Source organism: Theropithecus gelada, chromosome 5, assembly GCF_003255815.1.
Source record: "Theropithecus gelada isolate Dixy chromosome 5, Tgel_1.0, whole genome shotgun sequence".
Lineage (NCBI taxonomy): Eukaryota > Metazoa > Chordata > Mammalia > Primates > Cercopithecidae > Theropithecus > Theropithecus gelada.
In genome coordinates, this window is record NC_037672.1 from 180,161,664 (window position 1) to 180,183,845 (window position 22,182).

At 39.4% G+C, this 22,182-nt stretch overlaps 1 protein-coding gene and 1 long non-coding RNA gene across 2 annotated transcripts in view; one reads left to right on the top strand and one right to left on the bottom strand.

Moving 5' to 3' along the window:
- The window catches only part of WWC2 (WW and C2 domain containing 2), a 228,885-nt gene that overhangs the window by 134,530 nt on the left and 72,173 nt on the right, over window positions 1-22,182 (top strand). The window contains exons 5-6 of the mRNA XM_025385999.1: window positions 16,414-16,493; window positions 21,624-21,753. Of these exons, the coding sequence (XP_025241784.1) occupies window positions 16,414-16,493; window positions 21,624-21,753 (210 nt within the window). The remainder of the gene's footprint in view (window positions 1-16,413; window positions 16,494-21,623; window positions 21,754-22,182) is intronic.
- Window positions 9,526-16,862, bottom strand: LOC112624909. The gene is made up of 2 exons (XR_003119487.1): window positions 16,752-16,862; window positions 9,526-9,818 (listed from the first exon to the last, which is right to left on the bottom strand). It is a non-coding gene; the product is annotated as an uncharacterized LOC112624909 (long non-coding RNA).

Below are 22,182 nucleotides of genomic sequence, written 5' to 3' on the forward strand. Positions count from 1 at the left end.
ATTGATTATTTCATTAGGGATTGCAAAAATATTATAGTTTAAGTATACCATTCCTTATTTATTTATTTGTTGGAATGCCTCTATAAAGAGAAACTTTCCCCCTGCATCACCACTTCTGTTTGTTGTTTACTGATCCTCAGCTCATATTGGAAAGATAGATGAAATGATAAGCTATGCCCTATCTCTGTCTAGCACCTGCCAGAGATAACCAACAGAGTTGAGGTTTTTGTTTAGGTTTTTGTTTTTTTTGAGACGAGTCCCACTTTGTCACCCAGGCTGGAGTGCAGTGGTGCCATCTCAGCTCACTGCAACCCCCACCTCCTGGGCTCAAGCGATTCTTGTGCCTCAGCCTCCCGAGTACTGAGATTACAGGCATGTGTCACCACACCCAGCTAATTTTTGTATGTTTAGTAGAGATGGGATCTCACCATGTTGACCAGGCTGGTCTCAAACTCCTGACCTCAAGTGATCTGCCCGCCTCCGCCTCTCAAAGTGCTGGGATTACAGGCGTGAGCCACTGCACCTGGCCTGTTTGTTTAGGTTTTAAAGTATCAATTTGTGCTCACAGATTTAAACATAACTGATATGTTTTAGGTCATTGTAATTATTATGCTTATTGATCCACAAATTTTCCTGTCTTGGGATATAGGAACCTCTTTGTATTGACTCCTCATACCTTTGATCGTAGTATTCTGAAAGTTTTCTTTTACTCTGGCCTGAAAAGATGTTTTTGACTTTTTTTGCACTAGACCTGGAATCAGACATTATTCAAGAAACTCTGATTCTTTTTGTAAGATGTTGTATTTGCAGACCACACGCTATATGCATGAGTGTTTATTGCAACCGAATTGGCAGTTGTGTGTAAGTTCTTGTCTTACTATATTTAAAATACATACATTACCAGTAATCACAACAGTGTGATAGTGACACAAAAATAGGAAGATTGATGGAACTGAACATCCACAAATAGGCAGAAACATCTTGTTGAATTTAAAATATAATAAAAGTAGCATTTTTTAATGATTAGAATAAAACTGGATTATTCAGTGAATGTGTAAGGATATCTCTTTGCCCATGTTAAAAGAAATTAAATAAAGGTGAAAAGAAAATAAAGGTGAGTCTGTACCTTACTTTTTGTATCGAAATAATTCCAGATGGACCAGTGATTTAAATGTGAAAAGTCCAATCATGGACTCATTTAAATTAGTCACAAAACATGTAAAGAAAAGATTGAGAAAACAATGGGGAGTAGCAGACAAAGCCAACCTGATGGTGAGACATTTTAAAAATCAAATGCAATAACTAACAGGATGAGAAGCCTTTAGTCATTCATTCATTAAGCAGTTATTTATTTAGTGCTTCATATATGCCAGACACTGTTTTACACAAATGATGTAGCAGAGAACAGATACATTTCAGCCACTATTCTAGGCAGTGAGGTATAGCATAAACAAACAAAAGTAACTGCTCTCATGGAGCTTATGCTGTATTGGAGTGGGGAGATTTGAACAACTAAGTTAATAAGCTTGGTCTAATGGTTGTATATGGAGCCCACCAAATAATGAATGCAGATTTCTTTCCATTACTCATAAAAATTAATCACATGCTAGTCATAAAGCTGCCCTTAAAAAATTAATACAATGGGCCGGGCGCGGTGGCTCAAGCCTGTAATCCCAGCACTTTGGGAGGCCGAGGCGGGCGGATCACGAGGTCAGGAGATCGAGACCATCCTGGCTAACACGGTGAAACCCCGTCTCTACTAAAAATGCAAAAAAAATTAGCCGGGCGAGGCGGCGGGCGCCTGTAGTCCCAGCTACTCGGGAGGCTGAGGCAGGAGAATGGCGTGAACCCGGGAGGCAGAGCTTGCAGTGAGCCGAGATCGCGCCACTGCACTCCAGCCTGGGCGACTAAGCGAGACTCTGTCTCAAAAAAAAAAAAAAAAAAAAAAAAAAAATTAATACAATGGATTATGATCATACTGAGCATACTCTCCAGCCTGGATGCCAGCTAAGTTAGAAGTCAATAACAAAAAGCCAAAAAATGCAGAACTCTTCTGTGAAACTTTTTTTTTTTTGATACAGGGTCTTGACTCTGTCATTCAGGCTGAGTGCAGTGGCGGAATCACGGCTCGCTGCAGCCTCAGCCTCCCAGAGTCAGACGATCCTCCCGCCTCAGCCTCCCAAGTAACTGAGACCACAGATGGTATACTACCATGCCTGGCTAATTTTTATATTTTATGTAGAGACAGGATATTGCCATGTTGCCCAGGCTGGTCTCAAACTCCAGGGCTCAAGCAATCCACCTGCCTTGGCCTACAGGAAACTTTTACACATACTTTCAGTATAATGTATGGGTTAACAAAATTAAATAGAAATATAGGAATAGTTAGAATTAAGTGGTCATAAAAATATGTATACATTTTGTAGGCTACAACTAAAGCAGTTTTTAGTAGGGAATTTATATAGGCTTAAATAAAGAAGAATATTAATAATAACTAAGCTTTGCATTAAAAAACTTAAGGAACAGACTAAACTGAAAGAAAGGAGAAATAAAGACAATAATTATTGAAAATTTAAAAATTGGCACAATAGAATAGCTCTGCAATATTTAAAAGCTGGAAAACAAACACACACACCAAATCAGGCTTTGTCAGGTTTTCACAAGAAGAGAGAAAGCACCAAAAAGCCAACATTAGGGGACTTTTTTTCTCCAACCATTCAGTGGACAATACGTCCACACTGTATGTCTCCTTCTAGTGATAACTAAAAATTGTGAATGTAATATAAATGAAGATAAATAAAAGTCTGGATAAGGTAGAAAGAAGGATATTGTAGAGACTGTACACCAGGCTCAGAACTCAGAATAGTAAGTAGGACACTAAAGCTGGCTTTGCCCTGAGGAAATTTGATAAGCTAGGTGAATTTTCCCTTCTGTTGTGTCCCTTTCCTGGTGTTATGGTGACAGACCCCAGCTGCATAAAGTGGGGACTCACACAGACACTAAACCTTCAGTGTAAGAATACTAGAATTCAGCCAGCCAAACCACCCTAGCATACCTCCCACCACCACCACTACTGCTTGTTGAAGACAGCAAGAAAGGTTGCCTATCTAGAGCAACAATGCTAGGTAGATAAAGGAGAGAAAAAAAACCACTGGGACCATTGGATTTACCACCAGCAGATACCCCTGAATTCACATTTACCTGGATGGTCTGAAAAAGCCCAAGCCAAACACTTAGCTGTGACAGTTGAAGCAGTGACAGACGGTTGTGCTTCCAGTCACTTGCAGATACACGTCTTCTCCAGAGTAATGCACCTTCAACTAGTGCCTTCAGTAGGAAAGTATGAACACATAGCCCAAATCACAGATGTACAGAGAACAAAGAACTGGCAGGAAAAAAGCAGACAATAGAATTTGATCTTGAGATGCTTCAGATTTTTGAGAAGTTAGAGAAAATACGAAATATCCATGTGTAACATGTTTTTAAGAAATAAAAGAGATTGAAAATATAAGTAGGGAAGATACCATGAAAATGATCAAGAAAATACGGAAACAAACTAAGTAGAACTTCTACAAATTAATCATTTAATGAATTAAAAATCAAAGCTGGTGGGGGATTATTTGCAAAGGTCCAAAATTAGCAAGCAATAGCTTATTTTTTCATACCAATCGTGTTGTTTTTATACCTTCAGTGTTCTATGAGAAAATAACCATTAATCAGTATTTTATACCCAGCAAAACATCTTTCATGCATATGGGTGAAATAAAGACATTTTCGGACAAAATTTGAGAGTAATGTATGGCATCAGTTGTTCACTATATTACTAAAGAAAGCAGGAAAGGAGAGAAAATAAAAAATACAGGGCAAATGAGTCTAATGTAAGATAATAACGTAAATCTCAGTGTATCAATAATTAGAATTAAGTGTAATTGGATTAAATGCTGTAGTTAAAAAGAAAACGGTTAAAAGACTGGGTTTGGAAAGAAATCTACCTATATGATACTTAAAGAGACACCTAAAAACAAAGATACAGAAAAGTTAAAAGGATGGGAAGAAAAAGATATGCCAATCAATTCCTAACCAGAAAAAAGCTGGTATACACAAATAAGTAAATGAAGCTTTGTTAATGTCAGAAGTGATAGATTTTATGGCAAAATGCTTTACTGAAAAAAAAGACCATTGAATCTGTAATATGTCCATTAAAATGTGGGCCCCAAAATATGTAAAGCAAAAATTGGCAGAAAATCCACAATCATAGTGAGAGATTTCAATATAACTTTTGGTATTTGGTAGATCAAGCAGATTAAAAAATTAGTAACAGTATAGAATAGGTAAATACACGTGATTGACAAACTTTAATTAATGTATACAACATGGATCTTATGCTGTATTCGGGTGGGGAAAAATGGGGAGCAAAAATATTTTTTCAAGCACATTTAGCACATTCATGAAAACTGGCCACATTTGGGCCATTGGACTTGTTTCAGTATATTTAAAAGTATTGGTCAGACCACATTCTCTGACTGTAGTGAACTTGTTAGAAATTCATTAAAAAAATAACAACAAAGCTGTTTCCCACCTTTCAGAAGAGCTGAAATCCAAAAGACGAACAATATGAAGCATTATTAAGGATGTGGAGCAGCTGGAACTCTTTACTGCTGGTGGGAAACTGGCCTTCCCTAATAAAGCTGAACGTGGGCACACCTGTTGCCACGCAGCTCCACCCTGGAACAGAGTGGTTGTAGTGTGTAGCGTCGGTCTGGAATTAGCCCAGGTCTGGAAGTGTGTGTCTGTAGCGGACTGGATGAACGCGTTGTGTATGGTCGTGCGGTAGAACCTCATCTAGCAGTGCGGATCAGTGTACACAACTGCACGCAGCAGCAGTGTTGCGTGGGTGAAGCTAGACAAAAGTACACACTGTATGAGTCCACTTATATTAAGTTCAGAAAACACAAAACTATTTACAGGCCTAAACGTTGAGATAATGGTTACTTTTAGGGAAAAGGGAAGGTTTAGTCATTTGGAGGGGCACAAGAATGGCTTCTAGGATTCTGATAATGTGTTGTTTCTTCAACTGTTGGCCTCTCCCTGGGTGTTTCTACTTCGAGGACACTCACTGAGTTGCTATGCTTAGAGTTTTTTTATTTTCAGTTTCTGAGTTGTACTTCTAGGGAACTTAGAAGCTAAATAATTTGGAAGTCTAGAGTAATACACTTCTAAATAATGGGTCAAACATATATGTATATTCTTTGCTAAAATTAGTGAGTAAAACTTTGAAAAAGAGGATAGTTGCATCGCTTCAAAGTGTCTCCCCTCAAATTTGTATTATTTGACTCTGGTGGTTTGAACATGTCTGCTAATTTGGTACCTCTTTCTTCTTGAATTTGGGCTGGCTCCAGTGAGTACCTCCTGACAAATAGAGTATGGAAAGGAAAAACAGCTGATTTTTACTATAGAAACCTGGCAGCTCCTACTGTAACCAACTGACGAATGTTTCCATCACCAGGGATAAGTCATGTGGAGAGCGTATACTCTGATACATCATTGGGAGAGAAGGGCGTGTCACCTCTGTGGTATTCTTTTCCAGCATCCATCATCTCAATCTAATTATGAGAGAGTATCAGGCAAACCCAAATTGGAGTACACTTTATAGAACATCTGACTAGTGCTCTTCAGAAATGAATAGGTCATTAAAGACAAAGTGAGGAACTGTCACAGACTGGGGGCAACTAAGGAGACTTAACTGCTGAATAAAGTGGTTTTCTGTTGGGTTTTTGCTGTTCCTGTTGTTTTTAGATAGAGTCTCGCTCTTTCGCCCAGGCTGGAGTGCAGCGGCTCAGTCTGGCTCACTGTAACCTCCACCTGCTGGGCTCAAGCAGTCCTCCCACCTCAGCTTCCTGAGAAGCTGAGACTACAGGTGCGCTCCATCACAACCTGGTAAATTGCGTATTTTTTGTAGAGATGGGGTTTTGCCGCATTGCCTAAGCCAGTCTCAAACCCCTGGGATCAGGCAGTCTTCCCTCCTCAGCCTCTCAGATTAGACTGGGATGAGAAGCACGAGCCACCACACCCAGCCTCCTGTTGTTTTTTTTTAAGAGTGGCAGGGTCTCGCTGTAGTACCTAGGCTGGACCTGAATAAAAAAGTACAATAGTGAAAAATCTGGGGAAATTTTTAAAAGTCTGTAGTTTAGTTAATAGTTTAGAATAAATGTTGGAGAAAAACTTAAAACTTTAAATGCTTATAGAAGAAAGTCTTAAAATTAATGAACAATGTAGTCAACCTAAGAACAGAATAAGCCAAAGCCAGTAGAAGAAGATAAATAAAATTAAAAGTAAAAATTATCAGCTGAGCACGGTGGCTCACACCTGTAATCCCAGCACTTTGGGAGGTCAAAGTAGATGGATCACTTGAGTTCAGGAGTTCAAGACCAGCCTGACCAACATGGTGAAACCCCCATCTCTACTAAAAATAAAAAAATTAGCCGGGCACGGTGGCTCACGCCTGTAATCCCAGCTACTCCGGAGACTGAGGCAAGCGAATCACTTGAACCTGGGAGGCAGAGATTGCAGTGAGCCGAGATCGCGCCATTGCACCCAGCCTGCGCAACTGTCAAGAGCGAAACTCCGTCTCAGAAAAAAAAAAAAAAGAAAGTAAAAATTACCGAAATAGAAAACATGGCCATGAAAGAAAGGATCAACAAAAACAAATTTTGGTTTTTTAAAGAATGATAAAATTGACATATCTCTCAGGACTGACTCAAAAGTAAGAAGAGAAAATGAACAAATAAAAAAGTACAGGGAATGAAAACATGCTTAAGAAATAAAGAGGCATGAGAAAATTTATACTATTACATTTGAATTTTGAAGTGAAATGACTAACTTTGTATTGAAATATTATTAACCAAAACTGATTCGAGATGATGGAAAAAATCTGAATGGCCCTGTTAAAGCAAAGAAGCAAAATTCCAAAACAAAATATAGTAAACTAAATACAGCAACATTTTAAAATTATATATAATGGCCAAGGTGGGCTTATCCTAGGAATATACAATTTAGGATTTGAAAATTATTCACTGTACTAACAGAGTGAAGGGAAATTATTAATTATTCCAATAGATACAGTGGAAGCTTTTTTTTTCTTGAGACAGAGCCTCACTCTATCACCCAGGCTGAAATGCAGTGGCACAATCTCAGCTCCTTGCAACCTCTGCCTCCTGTGTTCAAGCGATTCTTGTACCTCAGCCTCCCAAGTAGCTGGGATTACAGGCGTGTACTACCACACTCAGCTAATTTTTGTATTTTTAGTAGAGACGGTGTTTCAGAATGTTGGCCAGGCTGATCTTGAACTCCTGACCTCAAGTGATCCACCCGCCTTGGCCTCCCAAAGTGCTGGGATTACAGGCATGAGCCACCATACCCGGCCCAGAGAAAGCATTTTGATAAATTCAACTTTTATTCATGTTTTTAAAAATTGATTCAACAAGGAATGAGTGCTATAGAGCAGGACATGGGGAATGAAGGAGAGCTGGTTGCAGGATTTTTGTTATTATTGTTTTGGTTTTTTGTTTAAGAGACAGCAAAAAAAAAAAGAGACAGCAGTGTTGTCCAGCTTGGACTCAAATTCCTGGGCTCAAGTGATCATCCTGCCTCAGCCTCCCAAGTAACTGGGACTACAGGTACACACTACCACACCCAGTTTGGTTGCAACTCTGAATAAGTGTTCAGGAGAAGTCTCATTGAGAAGGCAAACTTTGAGCAAAGATTGGACAGAAGTGATGAAGAAATTAGTCAGGTGGGGAAGAATCAGCATACATACAGGTCTTGACACAGGAGAACATGTGGGATCTTCCAGAAACAATTTGAAGTCAAATGTGGCCTCAATAGAGAGAAAAAGGGGAGAGTAATGAGGGAGAAAGGAAGAGAGTATCCAGGTGATGGAATGAAGACAGAAGAGCATGTCGGCCTGACACACCACTGGAAAGGTTGTGGATGCGCATCTGAAATAGGAAACCATTTGACCATATTTTTATTATTTGTATTTAATGTTTGCTAGTTTAATTGGTATGTAATGATACAATGCTTTTCTATTTTGTCTTTATTAGTAGGTGATTTTTTTAATGATGTTTTACCATGTGTATTTCCATTTGCTAGTTTATTTTTTTTTAATTTAACAGCTTTATTAAGAAACCATACAATTCACCCATTTAAAATGTACATTTTAATGGGTTTTAGTACATTCATAGTCACATACCCATTATTACAATCTAACTGTAGGACATTTTTCCCTTCCCCTAGAGGGAACTTTGTGCCCATTAGCGGTTCTTCCCATTCCCCACACCTCTCTTCTCCATCCTCTGAGCCCTGAACAACCACTGTTTCTTGTCTTTCCCGATGTGCCTGTTACAAACATTTCATATAAATGGCGTCTATACCGTGTGATCATTTGTGATTGTCTTCTTTTACTTAGCATGTTTTCAAGGTTCGTTCATGTTGTAGCATGTATTAGAACTTCATCCCTTGTATTGCCAAATAATATTCCACTATATGAATACACTTTTATTTTATTTTTATTTTATTATTTTTTAGACAGAGTTTCTCTGTGTCGCCCAGGCTGGAGTGCAGTGGTGCGATCTTGGCTCACTGCACCCTCTGCCTCCCAGGTTCAAGTGATTCTCCTGCCTCAGCTTCCCAAATAGCTGGGATTACAGGTGCATGCCACCACGCCCAGCTAATTTTTGTATTTTTAGTAAAGATGGGGTTTTGCCATGTTGGTCAGGCTGGTCTCAAACTCCTGACCTCAAGCAGTCCCCCTCCTTGGCCTCCAAAAGTGCTGGGATTGTAGGCGTGATCCACTGTACCCAGCCATATTTTATTTATCCACTCATCAGTTGGCAGATATTTGGGTTTTTGCCACTTTTTGTCTATTATGGATAATGCTGCTGTGAACCTACATGTACAAGTGTTTGTATGGACATAGGTTTCCATTTCTCTTGGGTATATCCCTTGAAGCAGAATTGTTGGGTCATGTGGTAATTTACCGGTTCTTTTTCTTTTTTCTTTTTAAACTTTTTTATTTGAGAGAAGTCTCACTCTTGTCCCCTAGGTTTGAGTGCAATGACTTGATCTCAGCTCACTGCTACCTCTGCCTTCTGGGTTCAGACGATTCTCCTGCCTCTGCCTCCCAAGTAGCTGGGATTAAGGCGCCTGCCACCACGCCCGGCTAATTTTCGTATTTTTTAGTAGGGACGGGGTTTCACCATGTTGGCCGGGCTGGTCTCGAACTCCTGACCTCAGGTGATCCACTGACCTCGGCCTCCCAAAGTGCTAGGATTACAGGTGTGAGCCACCGTGCCCGGCCTTACTGGTTTAATTATTTGTGGAAATCTAGCATTGACCTTCTATATATTAATATTTATCTATTATTTGTATCGAGATAGTATTTTCATAAATGTTTTATGTAATTTTTCTCATTGGCTTTTGTTTTATTTCCTTTTTATTGTTGTTAAAAGATTTTTTAAAAATATGTTGTGTTTAGCCATCTTGTTTCTGACGACAAATTCCATTTATTAGCCATCATACATGGTTCTAGCAGCATCTGGGATTCTGCTTTCCTCTACGCTTTATGAAAGTTAAACAATGTTTTATTCTGAATTCTTTGACTGTCTCTCTGGAGTTGGCTTCTTACTTTCTTTGAAGGTGACTTCAGAGATGAGGTAGGTGATGAGGATTTTCAGTAAAGGTGGAAGTGGTAGTCAGGAGAAGGATTTCCAGAAGGAGCAAGTTGACAGTTGCCCTTTCTTGGCTTGCTAAGGAGCTCCCTGCAAGACAATGGAGAAAATGGTGAAAAGGGAAGGTAGTCATTAGTAAAATACCATTTTGCTCGTTAGAGCTTTAATGTTGCAAGATTCACTTTTAGGGCAAACTTTTGAAACCTGTCTGTCTTGTGATCTTTCTAAGGTCTATAGGTTTCCAGAGTTTACTTTTCCTTCATTGCCATCTTCTTTCCCCTTCTTTTAAAATAAAACCTATGACTCTAGGATTATAAGAAGTGGTAGGAGGCTCTGTGATTTTCAGTTATACTTATCACGTTTAATCACAGGATCTTCCTGGTTTTCAGAAATAACTGAAATCAATGTAAAATATCAGTTGCTTTAGCGTAGTCAGTGTAGACAGTGGGAAATGTGCAGAAACCGTGGGCTCTTGCTTCCAATTTAGTACTCTGGGTTGTGAGATTTGGCTCCTTAGGAATAAAATTAGGTGGTTAGCTACAGCTGTAGTTAAGTTCAGTAATGTGAGAGAAAACACAGACTCTGGGGATTGTGGACTTTTCATGTCTTCATTTCCAGTGGGATACAGGAATAATGAAGTTTCTAAGGCAGAATAAGGGTCACAGTTTTTATTTAGGTCATTTTGCTTCAATTCTAGTTTCTTTTTTTTTTTTTTTTTTTTTTTTTTTTTTGAGACGGAGTCTCGCTCTGTCGCCCAGGCTGGAGTGCAGTGGCGCGATCTCGGCTCACTGCAAGCTCCGCCTCCCGGGTTCACGCCATTCTCCTGCCTCAGCCTCCCGAGTAGCTGGGACCACAGGCGCCCGCCACCTCGCCCGGCTAGTTTTTTGTATTTTTTAGTAGAGACGGGGTTTCACCGTGTTCGCCAGGATGGTCTCGATCTCCTGACCTCGTGATCCGCCCGTCTCGGCCTCCCAAAGTGCTGGGATTACAGGCTTGAGCCACCGCGCCCGGCCTAATTCTAGTTTCTTTTTACATGTATTATGCCATTAATAACAAAACTTTTTAAATTGTATTTTTAGAAGTTCTCCTGGGTTCTAGATAGACTGTGATAGCAGTGTAACCTTTAGCAGGTTACTTACCTTTCCTCTGTAGGTTCCAGGTTCTTTACCAATAAAATGAGAATGAAGACTGTATCTAGTAGTGTAGTTGGCGGATTGAAAATGGGTATTTTTATTTAGCACAGTGACTGGAATACATTAAAAGCACTTAGAAATTTAGCTCTCATTATTGCTTCCTAGCTGAGTCTACATTGTGCTAAGCATGTAGGTCAGCATTAGCGTAATCTTCCAGTTATCATCTAAGGACATTAGTTTTTACATTCTGTGTCCTACATGTGAGGCTGCGTTAGAGAACAGAAGAGTGAAAGCAGTGATCCTCCAGTAGCTAGAATGATGCCAAGTGGTTCAAAAGACGAAAGGTGGTTGTTGAACTACTAATTAACACTATACCGATAAAACCAAAACAACCAGAAATAATGTCTAGTTGGAAATACTCATTTGACTTATGGGAGCAAACTTTTTGATAGTTCATAAAATGCCATCTCGGTATTTGGGAGCTAAGAATCATTCTGGTTGTCCATTAAGAAGACTCCCCAGTATAATAAAAACAGTAGCATATAGCCACCTTTAGGTAAACTAAATAATGTGGGGAACAAAGAAAGCACAGGTTAGCTTCCTATGTGATTGTCACCCAACATAGAATAAAATTTCACTCATATCACCTAAACAGAGGAGAGTCCAAGTGTGTCAGGTCAACGTTTTTTGAATTTCAATTTTTATTGTAGTAATAACACTTAACATGAGATCTGCCCTCTTAACAGAATTTTTAAGTGTATACTGTATTCAACTATAAAAACAATGTTGCACCGCAGAGTTCTAGACTAATTTTCCTGTTGCATAACTGAAACTTTATTTCCGGTAGCAACTCTGCCTTTTCTGTACACGTCATCACCTGGCAACCACCATTTTGCTGCTGCTTCTATGAGCCTGTTTTAGATACTTTGCATAAGTGGAATCATACAGTATCTGTCCCTCTGTGACTTGCTTATTTCACTTGCCATAATGTCCTCAAGGTTCATTCATATTGTCACATATTGCAGACTTTCCTTCTTTTTAAAGGCTGAATAATATTCCGTTGTGTATACACACTATGTTTTTTTAATCCATTCATCTGTCAGTGGACTTTTAGATTATTTCTGTATCTTAGCTATTGTGAATCATGCTGCAGCGAACATGGGGGTACTAATAGCTCTTCAAGATAAAGAATGTCTTAAATAATTTTTTAAAAAATTTAAATTGGCCTATCATCATAATCCAAATGATTTTTTGTATAATATTTATCTCATGCAATCCAATGATTTTAAGACTTCTATTTTTTGTCAATAAGATACAGTAATTGTTTTAATTCATTATTTCTAAATGGGTTCAATATCACCATTGTTTTAATCGAATGTTTTCACTTGATTTTTGTATACGGAGAGAGATAGGGGTCTAGTTTCATTCTTCTGCATGTGGATATTTAGTTTTCCCAGCACCATTTACTGAAGGGACTGTCCTTTCCCCAATATGTGTTCTTGACACCATTGTCAAAAATGAGTTCACTGTAAATTTGTGGATTTGTTTCCTGGTTTTCTATATCTGTGTGTCTGTTTTTATGACAGTTGTGTGCTGTTTTGGTTACTATGCCTCTGTTGTATAATTTGGAAAAAAGAAAAACTTCAGCCGAATTAAATTTAAAGGAGTTTAATTGAGCAATGAACGATTTGTGACTCGGACAGCCCCCAGATTCACAGCAGACTCACAGAGACTCCGGGAGTGCCTTGTGGTCAGAACAAATGTAAAGACAAAAAACGTACAGTGACGTACAGGAGTTGGAAGTGAGGTACAGCAACAGTGAGACTGGTTACAGCTTGGCATTTGCCTTATTTGAACACAGTTTGAACATTCAGCAGTCTGTGAGGGGTTGAAGTATGGCCACTGGGATTGGCCAACACTCAGTTATTGTTACAGGTATATACTGTTAGGTTTTCAATTTTGTCTGGCTATTAAGCTAGGTTACAGTTCATCCACGAGATCTCAATTATAGAAGTATGAAGTCCTTCTCAGGCCATATTTAGTTTGCTTTAACAATTTGAAGTCAGGTAATGTGATTCTCTCAGTTTTGTTGTTTTTGCTCAGGATATCTTGGGTCTTTTTTGGTTCTATATAAATCTTAGGATTGCTTTTTCTGTATCTATGAAAGGATTTTGATATTTTGATAAGGATTGCATTGAATCTGTAGATTACTCGGGGTGGTATGGACATTTTAATAATATTGATTCGTCCAATCCATGAACATGGTCTATCTTACCTTTGTGTGTCCTCTTCCATTTCTTTAATCAGTGTTTTATAGCAGGGTTGTTCAATCTTTTGGCTTCCCTGGGCCACAGTGAAAGAATATGAATTGTCTTGGGCTACACGTAAAATACACTAACATTAACAACAGCTGATAAGCTAAAAAATAAAAAATAAGAAAAGCAAATATCTTCATAATATTTTAAGAAAGTTTACGAACTTGGGCTGCATTCAAAGGTATCGTGGGTTGGGCAAGCTTGTTCTATAGTTTTCATTGTAGAAATCTTTCACTTCTTTGGTTAAGTTAATTCCTAGGTATTTTGTTTTATTTGTTGCTGTTGTAACAAACTGTATTTTCAAAGGTAAAGACAGGTTTTAGCTCAGATATATAAGTGCTATCAATTTTTGGATTGATTTTTTCTTTTTTCCCCAAAAGATGAAAGTGTTGCTGTCTTTTTGGCAAAAAGCGCTTGAGAATGCTGTCCTAAATAGAAATACATGTAGAATGAGCTACTGATTGCTGTGGTTATTTTGATATGATATAGTTTAATATTAAAACTGAAATGTTTTTGTGATATACTGTGAATGAGCTCATTGCTGTTAATTCACATTACAACACCTTTAAAATCCAGTTCAGGTAGCCTTCTCAAGGAGTTCCACCCTCATCCCCAAGCCATAAGTAATCCTTTCTTCCTTTGAGTTCCAGTAGCACTGTTTATAACTCTTTGTAGTTATAAATTGGGCCTTGAAACATAATTATTGTATTTATTTTCCCTAATATAAGTACATAAGGGCACAAACTGATAAACCTTCAGGTAAACTCAACAGATGCGTTATTGAATATCTGCTTTGTCCAAAGCAGTGTGCCTAAAGGTATGCAAACATGAGTATTCCACCGCTCCTGTCTTTGTCACAGTGTTCCTCATAGTGCCTGGTCTCTCTCTTGACATTGTTCTCCTGTATTCTAGGATGCCCTTTTTTTCCCTCTTACATCTCTTACCACTACTTCACAGTGTATTTTGTCTCTCCCTCTAGTAGATATGTGAATAATGGAGATGCCCAAGGCTTGCTCTTGAACGCTCTTCTCTTTTCAATACATACCCCCTTTAGGTAATCTTGTTTATTCTTATGCACCTAAAATATCATCTTTATGCCAATGACTCTAAATTATTTATCTCTAGTCCAGACACTTTTGAACATCAAGTCTACATATTCTAGTTACCATTGAAGTCTCCTGGGCATCACAGAAATAAATATCTTAAAGAAAATCCTTCCTCTTTTCTTCCACATTTTGTCCTGCTCTCCAGGAAAGCACCTTCATTCACCCAGCTGTCAAGCCAAAATCCTGATGTGATTTTGGTCACATGCTCTCCCCTACCCTCCACGTTGAGTCCATCACCAAGTCCTGTTGATTCTCCCTCTGAAGTATCTTCCTCCTCTGGCTCTTGCCCACATGCCAGCCCACAGTGCTGGCATGATGGACCCTTGCGGCACTTCTGGTCAGTCCCCACAGCGTTTTCACAGTGACTATTTAAAATCATAAAGCAGGTCATGCTTTAATCTCCTTGATTCTCGTTCTTAGAGTAAGACTGAGAAATTCTCAATGTGGCATCTATGTATCAGTCCTTTTCCAGTTCCATCTTTTGGCACCCCCACTCTCTGTAATCCAGCCACATGGCATTCTTTAAATTCCAGAGGTTGACTGAATACCCCCTCACCCCACTGTCCCTTTAGGGTTTTGCACAAGCTCTTCCTGTTGAGGACCCCTTCTACCAAGTGAGTCCCCACTAACCCTCTCAATTGAAACATTGTTTCTTCAGACAGTCTCCACCCAAAGCCCTCAGACTAAATGAGGTTCTGTTCTCTTGGCATATCTAAGTATCTTGAACTTAGAGCACCTTTTGTAATTACTAAGATTTCTTTTGTTGGCTGATTATTTGCTCAATATATGGCTGCTCCATTGTCTGTAAGATCCTTGAGGGCAGGGATCATGTCTGTTTTGTTCACACTCAGGCCCGGCACCGGACACATAGTAAAGAGTCAATACCTTTTTGTGGAATGAGTAAAATAAATCAACATAAAAGTTCAAAAGCACACTAAAATATTGCACAACAGAATGTGTTTAAAACTTAAGGCTCTGGCTGGGCACGGTGGCTCACGTCTGTAATCCCAGCACTTTGAGAGTCCGAAGCAGGTGGGTCGCTTGAGCCCTGGAGTTCAAGACCAGCCTGGGCAACATGGTCAAACCCCGTCTCTACTAAAAACACAAAAACTAGCCAGGTGTTGTGGCAGGCGCATGTAATCCCAGCTACTCTGGAAGCTGAGGCACGAGAATTACTTGAACCTGGGAGGCAGAAGTTGCAGTGAGCCAAGATCGCACCACTGCACTCCAGCCTGGGCGACAGAGCGAGACTCTGTCTCAAAAAAACAAATAAACAACAACAACAACAAAAAACTTAAGGCTCTAACTTAATACATGGAGGTAAGTTTCTAGCCCTCGTGTGAAGATCTTTATTAGTTTGTGACTAAACCAGGCATGTGCTGCTTTTGTGATCTGTCAAATTTTAGAATTGTTATTACCAAAGTATGTATTTGACAACAGGAAAAATATATTTTATCAGTTTGACAACAGATATTTATTGATCATCTGCTGTTTGCTTGGCATGGTTGTAGATCTCAGGATACAGCTGGGGGATTGCAGCTTACTTTCCCATGGAGGACAGACAGTGTACATGGAGAATTTCAGCTCCTGAAAAATACTCTGGTCTAAATAAAACAGAGTCGTGGCAGGGACAGGGAGCTAGAGAAGTCCTATTTGAAAAGGTAACATTTCAGCTAACATTGGAGGGACAGGGAGTCAACTGCTGGAGATCTGGGGAGAGCTTTCCAGGCAGAGGGAACTGCCGGGACATCCGAAGAATAGAGAGGTGGGCAGTGACACTTGTCACAGTGAGAAGGAAAAACACACACTTTTATAGAGATGCCATGACTTGGAGTTCTTATTCTGCCCATTTTGGCTGGAGACAATGATGATGTCCAGCTCATAAGAATGTTGCTAAGCAAGGTAATGAAGGTAAATAGTAGTAATAATACACATCACTGATAGTTTTAAACATTATTCATATGCCTTCCACAGAATTTATGTGAAGGAGAAACTGGTAAAGTAAATGTTACTTTAACTAATGGCTTTGTTTATGTGTTTAATCGTTTACTAATTTATTATCTTTTAAAACAATAGGCTATGTGGCTAATTATTTGCAAACATTAATATTTGTGTTGATTTCTCTTTAAAGGTTAAAAAGCTAAAGAGAGAACTCTCACAGATGAAGCAAGAACTGCTCTATAAAGAACAAGGCTTTGAAACATTGCAGCAGTGAGTATGAAAATACTGAATCAACTTTAGAGTAAGCTTCCTAACTAATATTAAAACCAAGAAAATAGAAGTACAGATTACATAAGAGCTTTTTCAGAGAAACATAAAGTAAAAAGTTCAGAGCTCTACACCAAAAGAAAACCAAGCAATCAACTAACAGATACAAACTTGGGAAAGATCTATACACTTGAAAAGCTCCAAAGTTTTTATTAATCACTGGAGATCCAAAGAAACCAAAGTGAAAAGCCTTTGTCTTACCTTGATCTCCTGGACCCTTGCTGGCCTCCTCTAAGATTGTGGTACCGAGCTAAGAGACTAGGCACAAGAAATTCCTCTCCACATTCGGCTGGGCTGGCTCTACTTGACCCCTATGTGAGCCTGCAGCTGCCCTGGGCCCTCGGGTGGAGGCCTGTCTGTCTCTCTCTGTCAGCCCCAGGGATGACCTGGAGTCTAACCCTGACAGATGGCAGGGGAGTAAGAGCAAGTCAGGATTATCAGCAAAGGAGCGGGAGTGAGTGCCTCACTTCCTGCCTTCCTCTACCTTTCCCGTTTGCTACTGAAGTCAGCTGGGCCATTAGCAGAGCCCTAAGCTGGGCCAGGTTAAGTGGAAATGGAGGTGACAGAGGGTCACAGGATCAGGATATCCCTTCCCCATTCCTGGCCCCTGAAAGCCACTGTTCTCCCTGCTGCTGAGGCCCAGCCTGTCCAAACCGTGACAGGCATACCTGAGACTTCCAATCCTGCAGACTCTACTCCACAGGGTCTCTCATGGGAGAGAAACAGTCCGTGGTTTTCACAGCCACATGACCACATAGCGGAGGTTCAGCTTCCCTCCTGCTTGGTGTCTCCAAGTGTGGTGCAGTATTTCTAGGGATGTCCCTGGTCAGTTTCCTGTTCAGGCAGGTTTCATGTTCTTCCTAGCATCTCCCTTGGTAGCACCTCAGGAATGCCAAGCTGGTCTCAGGTGCTGCCTCTTTGGAAAGTACCCAGCTGTGTTCCTTTTCCCTGTGGAATCTTACTTTGCCTTCTGCTCTTAGGAAATTTGGGATGCTCCAAGCAGCGAGGGGTGACCCCCTTTAAAGATCCTGTGTGTCACTGGCCAGACAAACAAACTGGTTGTTCTTGTTTGGGTGACTAGTCATGTCTTGGGATACCCGGGCGCTGCTCTTGACCACCAGTCAGACGTATGACTAATTTCACATGTGCTGTTATCGCTCAGACTCCTTTTTTCCTGCTCACCACATATAATCATGACCCTGATATTCCTTCAGATGCTCCCATCCCAGTGGTTCTCAAACCTGACTGCATATTAGAATAATCTGGAGAGTGCTTAGAAAAATAATGTTTCTAGTCTCTACATCAGGTATATTTTATGAGATCCCAAGTGCTTCTAAAGTCCAGCCATGTTGTAAGAACCTCAGCTGGTTGCAGAGCTCGCCAAAAAACCGAGCAGAACTCGAATGACATAAGTGCGTTATTTAGTAATTGTTTATCAGCATAAAGCAGGGCTTTGTGGTGGGAGTGGGGAGAAAAAACAGACTTTGAAGAGTGCCATGAAGTGTTTAGCCATATGTTCCACATTTTTAAGGCACATGAAATTATAACTCGCATCACCATTTGGGATTAAAGGTTAGCCAAACTTGCTGTCTTTGTTGTATTGATGTAACAATGCTGTATTGTTTCAAAGCAGTTTGCTTGCAAGCAATTTTTATAGGAATCTAAGGCATGTTTAAGAATCTGTCAATAACATTCCACAAGAAAACAATAGACATTTGTTGTAGAAATTCAGACATTCTCCTGCAATGATTCTAATCCCTTGAACCAAGAGTGGAAAGATATGGTATCTAACATCGGAGACCTCTCCTGCGTACCTTTACTATAGACCAAATGAAGCTGTTTTTATTCCAGTGTTAACCACCATACCACTAAAACGCTGAGTGAGCAACAATCAAACCCAGCAGCCGGACCTTTTAAGAAACCACATTCTTGATACTATAAAGGGATTTATATTTGTGGCTATGACAGAAAATATATTTCAGGAAAAGATTTCAATAGAATCTTATTGTAGGCTTTTGTAGCCTTTATTTACAATAGAATGGAATATATTTGTTGAATCTGGAATTATAATGTAATTTAAACTTGAGCTTTCATTTTACTTGGTACAATAGTTTTATGCTGGATAGACAAATATGGCATTGTTCTCTACGTTATTCATTTCAGTTTGTGGTCCCAGATTTGACTTTGGCATAAGCAGCGGTGTAGTATATGTGTAAATGGATACCAGGAAGATGCCTATTTCCATTTGCTGCCTCCAGTGTGCATTCAGAATTGGAAAATAGACTAGTGATGAAACAGCAAGTCACAGGCATATACAGATTCTGTGAAAATTTGGTTCTCAGGGTATACACTTTCCAGAGAAGGAATGCAAATGAACATCTTTTCTCTTTCAGAAGAGACTAATATATTGAGTGAAAATGAGTTATAGGGCACACTCAAGTCAAGAACTTCCAAAAGAAATTTTAAGGAAAAAAAATGGCACTTCTCATATTAAGAACAAAAAGCATGATACTTTAAGTCAGCAAATGATGCTTCTATTTCGGTTAATTTTATGGCAAGTTAGTGTCAAAAGAGAAAAAGTGGGAAAAGAAAAGTAGAGGAGAAAAACAAGAAACAGTGAAATAAAGGAAAAAGGCAGCACGTAAAGTAGAGAAGTTCAAAGGAGGCAAAAGGAAATGAGCAAAAAGCGTTCCACGATGAAAGCTGAGCCGTGTTCTTCATATTTAGCATTCTGTTGAGCAGTGGACAGCCAAGAGATTTTCATGTGGTCAAAGCTCTATGAAATTTAAATTAGCGGTCTTGAACCAGTCCTGCTTTTATTTTTTAAATGTTAAGGTTTATTTCTGAAAACAGCTTACCTGCTTTTATTTTCACATGATAAAGTTTATATTTATTTCTGAATCAAAGATTTGTTTTATCATTAAATTCTGAAGACTTTACACTAACAGGAAGAAATTGAGTTTTAGAAGTTCACTTTGACGCAATTTCAGATACCCCTATTACTACCTATTTTATGAAATCCCACATTTTAGTTTTTATTTTTAGTTAAGAAGTGCTACATTTGAAAATGCCAAAATGCTATATTTGGAAATATCATTTGTTTTAATAAGCGATTTCCTCAGCTAAGTTGGTGGATATAATACTTAAGAGAGTCAGAAATTCCATTGATAAATCTCTTCCCAAATGAATGGAATTAGCTGATATTCAAAGTACTTCACTAGTCCCATCAGATATTCTAAATGTGTTAGTCATAAGAGCCCCAGTTCTGAATCTGTCATTTTAGGATAGTTCCCCTACTAGCTAAGTGTCTGTGCAATTTGGAGTATAAATTTGCATCAACTTTCTCCCTTGGCTTCTTCATTTGGAAGAAGTGTCTAGGGGATCTTTAGGGGCCCTTCCCATTCTGAACACTGTGTGTCTGTGTGTGTGTGTGCATGCGCATGTGCACGCACACGTGCATGTGTTTAATCTGTGATTTGATTGGTTGTACTTTATTATTAGATGATCTTATGATCAAGTTTATTTTATTTTCTTAAGTTCTTAAGTCTTTAATTGCTTGTTGAGCAGCATAAGGTAGTGACTAAAACAGTACTTGGGGAAATACGTTATCTACAAATTGCACTTGTTTGAGTGGACTTTGTTTGGAAGAGTGATTAAGATGACATTGCTTTATCTTTTTCAGATTATACCTTTCATATTGCAAATAAGTATTAATTATTAAATGTTTTAAACCAAATGAGCTCAGAGTCTGTTTTCTCTGATTCAGTAGGTGTTGTTTCTCTGGAGACTCTGGATAAGACCAAAACTATGTCTAAGAACGTGTATAGAGTTATTGGCTGGGGCAGAGGCATAGCCATGTGTCCCACAAGGAGAACTCGTGCTGAATTCATAGTGAATCCCAGACAGCACAGGTCGCTGGGGAAGACCAGGAGAGTGATCATGAAGAGTACATGAAACTATTTTTTAAAAAAGAATTAGGTAATTTTATTAGGCCCTTCAAACACAAAGAATTAGGTTACATGAAATCCTCCAGCCTAAAGTGACGATGTAAACTGTAAGGACACTTGGTAAGCAGCTCTGCAGGGATAATAAATTAGCTCATTGAAGAGCTGTTTATTCAATATGAGTTGAGAAATGGCTACTGCCCTTCTGCCGTTTTCCTAAGTTTGAACTCATCCAGCAAGTCAAGCAATTTTATCTTGACTCATAACTTTCAGAAAAGCAGAATAAATACTATATATTTTATATATATATATAGAGAGAGAGAAATAAGAAACTAACCACACAATCCAAACATTATAGGGTACTCACTAATATAAATAATAATTTGTGTATTAACCATTTATTAAAGGCCTCACAAGCTGCAGGCCCTGTGCCAGGTTTTGCACAGACATTACAGCAAAACATTATGTAAAAGTAGGTGGCAGTTTACTTGCCTCTGTGTTCTTCTGCTAAAGCATTTGCCCATGTCTTTTACCTTTCTTGGGTGAAGATCAGAATCAGCACTTGATAAGATTTGGGTTCGGCCAGCAGTGGGATCATTCAAACAGGTTGAAGGCAAAAAGACATGCATTTATTTGAACCTGAAAGTGATTAGAAATGGACTGGGTTTGAAGTGAGGGATGGGAGAAATCTTAGCCGCCTGTGATTAAAAGAGAAAGGAGGGGCCGAGGCGTGCGGATCACAAGATCAGGAGTTCAAGCCTGGCCAACACGGTGAAACCCCATCATTGTCAAAAATACAAAAATTAGCCGGGCATCGTGGCAGGCGCCTATAATCTAGCTACTTGGGAGGCTGAGGCAGGAGAATTACTTGAACCCAGGAGGCGTAGGTTGCAGTGAACCAAGATCGCACACTTGCACTCCTGCCTGGGCGACAGAACAAGACTTCATCTCAAAAAAAAAAAAAAAGAGAAATGAGGAGTAACCGCCTGAAAAGATGATTGCTGGTATATGAGAGTCAGAAGTGAAATAATCATCCAACTTAGACAATTCCGAAACCAATTCCTACTGTCTGTTTAACTTATATGCGATCATTCTTTGATACTTTTTCTTTCTTTTTCTCTTTTCACAGAATTGATAAAAAAATGTCTGGAGGCCAGAGCGGGTATGAACTCAGTGAAGCCAAAGCCATTCTAACAGAACTAAAATCTATCAGAAAAGCCATTAGCTCAGGAGAAAAAGAAAAACAAGATCTGATGCAGGTACATTGTAAAACATTTTGTTAAGCCAAACTTCTACCTTCTGAGGCCCCCAGAAACTCTTACTGGGGCAGAAGTGCTCCCTGAGAGTCTGGGTGGCCCCAGCCGCATTTGTGCAGAATGGGCCCTGCGGAGATGGTTGCAGGCACAAAGGTAGCCTCTGCCTTGGAGCAGAGCAGAGTGATTCCAAGTGACTGTACGCTTTGTTGTAAACAGCCTTTGGATGGCCTTTGAGATAGTGGGTGGCGGGGCCTGGAGCTCATGTAAGGAGATTAACATCTTGGTGCACCCTGAAACTCACTGAAAACTTCCTGTGGGACCCCAATAAGCAGAATTCTCAGCACAGGATACACAAGGGATATGTCATTTGCCATCAGTAAGTAGAAGGCTTGCCTTTTGGGGATGAGACTATGTGAGGAGCTTAGAAAAGTT